This window comes from Erpetoichthys calabaricus, chromosome 4 (genome assembly GCF_900747795.2).
Source record: "Erpetoichthys calabaricus chromosome 4, fErpCal1.3, whole genome shotgun sequence".
Taxonomy (NCBI): Eukaryota; Metazoa; Chordata; class Cladistia; order Polypteriformes; family Polypteridae; genus Erpetoichthys; species Erpetoichthys calabaricus.
The window spans coordinates 302,779,950-302,783,172 of record NC_041397.2 but is presented as its reverse complement, the minus strand read 5'-3'; the positions used below and the strand labels follow the sequence as shown (position 1 = coordinate 302,783,172).

At 38.4% G+C, this 3,223-nt stretch overlaps 1 protein-coding gene across 1 annotated transcript; it reads left to right on the top strand.

The window, feature by feature from the left end:
• Positions 1-455: 455 nt before the first annotated feature.
• LOC127527679 (olfactory receptor 6N1-like) lies at positions 456-1,568 on the top strand. Its single transcript, XM_051927252.1, has one exon. It carries the CDS (start codon positions 477-479, stop codon positions 1,443-1,445), a length of 969 nt encoding a protein of 322 aa, XP_051783212.1. The 5' UTR covers positions 456-476; the 3' UTR covers positions 1,446-1,568.
• The last annotated feature ends 1,655 nt before the right edge of the window (positions 1,569-3,223 follow it).

Below are 3,223 nucleotides of genomic sequence, written 5' to 3'. Positions count from 1 at the left end.
TGAAAAGAATTAGTACAGTGGATCCAGACTTTTACTTTAAAAAGAGCTCAACAAGAATAGTGGGTCACAGTTGTAAACATGTTTACGGTAAATTTCCTATAAACATTAGGAAGTTTTTCTTCATCGAGAACCACAGACACATGGCATAATTTACCAAGTAGTGTTGTAGACAGGACTGCTATAGGGACCTTCAAGACTAAACTTACTGTTAGTTTGGAGGGATTAGGTGACTAGGAGTGATGAGCTCTGTTGGGTTGAATGACCTGTTCGACACATTTTCTAATGACTAGGTTGGGCTTTGAAGCCAGGATTCTGGAAAAGTGAGTCAATTTCGAACCATTATAATGTCCTAAAACAGTCGCATTGATTTTAATTCAATTTTCTTTTAATGAATTAGTCATTTTAAAGAATATTCTTTTATTGTAAATGGATAACCTTTTCTCTTCTTTTCTTCAGGTTTCACTTTATGACAAAGAATGTCAGGACTAAACCACAGCAGCTCATCTGTCACAGAATTCATTATTATTGGTTTTCCGGGACTTCGGGATCAAGAAAGCCGGAAGGCTCTGTTTGCAATCTTCTTGACAGTCTACCTCTGCATTTTATTAGGGAATCTTCTTCTGGTCTTTATTTTTATGACTGATAGAACTTTACACACCCCCATGTACATTCTAGTTTGTGGTCTGGCAGTTTTAGATGTTGCCATCACCACTAACACTGTGCCCAGCATGCTGGTCTTATTCCATCTAGAAGTCAGGTCGGCCCCCTTTGCTGCTTGTTTTAGTCAGGTTGCTCTTTTTCTGGGTTTATTCTCCACAGAGTGCTTCCTCCTCGGACTAATGGCTTATGATCGTTACATAGCCATCTGTGACCCACTCCACTACCCTAATAAAATGAGTAACAGTCGCATCTCGAAGCTTATGTCTTGTTGCTGGCTGGCAGGTTTCTTTTGTGCAACTCCTACTGTAGTTCTTGCTCTTCGGCTTCCTTTTTGTGGGCCCAATAAAGTAATTCATTGTTTTTGTGACTTTTCATCTGTGTTGGCTTTAGCATGTGGGGATATTGTCATTCCAAGCTTTGTAGGATTTTCCACTGGCATGAGTGTTCTGCTCATCCCGTTGATATTTATCCTGTTTTCATACGCACGGATCATATTTTCAGTGGTTAGGATCGCTAGTGCTAAGGGACGCCTGAAGGCTTTTTACACATGTGCAACACACATGCTGGTCATTTCTGTCTTCTTTCTCGTAGCTGCTGGAGCGTTCATCTCAAACAGAATTCCCGGTACGTCTGTGGACATCCGTATGATGGTACTAATAATCCAAAATATATTTCCCGCTTTAATGAATCCGGTAATATATTGTCTAAGAACTAAAGAGATCAGAAGCAGCTTAATGAAAACATTAAAAAAAAGTAAAATCATAGCAGAGACCAGAAATGGTTAGGTTTGAACAAATTTTACAACACTATTTCAAGGCAAAACTGTACCCTCGCTCATGGTTTAATTTCTTGGAATATTTACAGAAAATGAACATTTCCATACATTTCTTAACACTAGAATCCCTGAAGCCTGCAAAAATATTTGTTATGCCAGTACACTTTAACTTTCCTTGCACTTCTTTATGACTGCGTTAATTGCGCACCGATAACGCCTTTGTGTTTCAAATGAGTCAATCAGCACTGGCAGCAGTTTTTATTACATAATGGTAATAATAGCGCACTGCTCAAAACACTAAAAGCTGGGAGGACCCGGGATCAAACCAGCAACTTCTTGAATTACGAAGTAAGAATTCTTACCCTTGCAAAAGCCAAGCAAATATCTACAACTCACACACACATGCAGATGTCTTTACTTTTTATTGACTGATATTTGGGTCTCAGTTTTCACATACTGACAGAAACATGTAAATTGAACAATTTTTTTCTTTGGTTTTATTCTTGAGCAAAACCACACTTGTTTTATTATACCTTTTGGGAAAGCGTTTATTTCACATTTGGACTTCAGTCTTCACATATTATACACTTCACGTCAACATTTTATTGTTATTGCTATATCTATCTATCTATCTATAACATATGAAAACATTTTCTGTGTTAGTTATGTGTTCAACATTTTTTGCCTCGCATTTCCTGTCGTCATGCATTTACCCAGATTGTTGTACACACAGAACACACATGAAATGGTCGTATTTCAACTAATGATATATTATTTTCAGTTCCAGGCACCTCATTCCCAGATAAACAGACTTTAGCTGTGAGAACTTTGCATCTAACATCAGCTGCCATTATACACTTCACATCAACATTTTGTTATTACTATAACATAGGAAAAAAGTTAGTTTTAGTTATGCGTTCAACTTTTTTGCCTCGTATTTCCTGTCATCCTACATTTACACTGATCACTGTAGATAAGGAACACACATCAAATGTATGTATTTCAAATAGCGATATAATATTTTCCAATACACTCCCAAACAAACAGACTTCAGCTGCCTCAGTGGGGGATAGGATAGCAGGCTGCCTGCCTGCTGCCAATTGACAAAGGCGCTTTATCAGTGGGCAATTAACGTAGTGATGAGGAGGCGCAAGGGAAATTAAGGTAGCCGAGCATTACGAATACTTTTGCAGACTTCTAGTGTTAAGAATTTAACATAACATTCTAAAAACTTGTTTGGCTCCCCATGACCCTGAAATGGAGCAGAGCCTCTATCTGCAGCATCAGACACAAAGCAGGTAACAACCCTGGACAGGGTGTCAGTCTGTCACATGGTGCACTCATGCACACACCCATGCAGGACCAATTCAGAGTCTACAGCAATCAATTTTCCCATATCTGTAGGACATGATGAATAAAACCTAAACAGAAAAGGACAGCAAACTCCACATGGATGATGTTCAGCCAAACCATTCATACAAAGGATGCTTGATTCAAACCTCAAACTTTTTAAATACTACAATGACTGCATAGTAATAATGTCAGTTTGAAAGTAATTGGCAACTCCATACTGGCCTGATTAAAGTTTATGTTTGTGCATTTCAGTGTCCTTTTAAAATGAATGACATTTATCAAGATTTCCCAGTAGGTGTGATAAAACAAACTGCTATGATGGCGCTGAAATATTGCATACAAGTACACCTGCATTCTCCAACCTGATTAGTCCAATTCAAGGTCACAGTGGCAGCACTGGGTGCAACACAAAAAAAAAAACAATCCTGGAAGAGG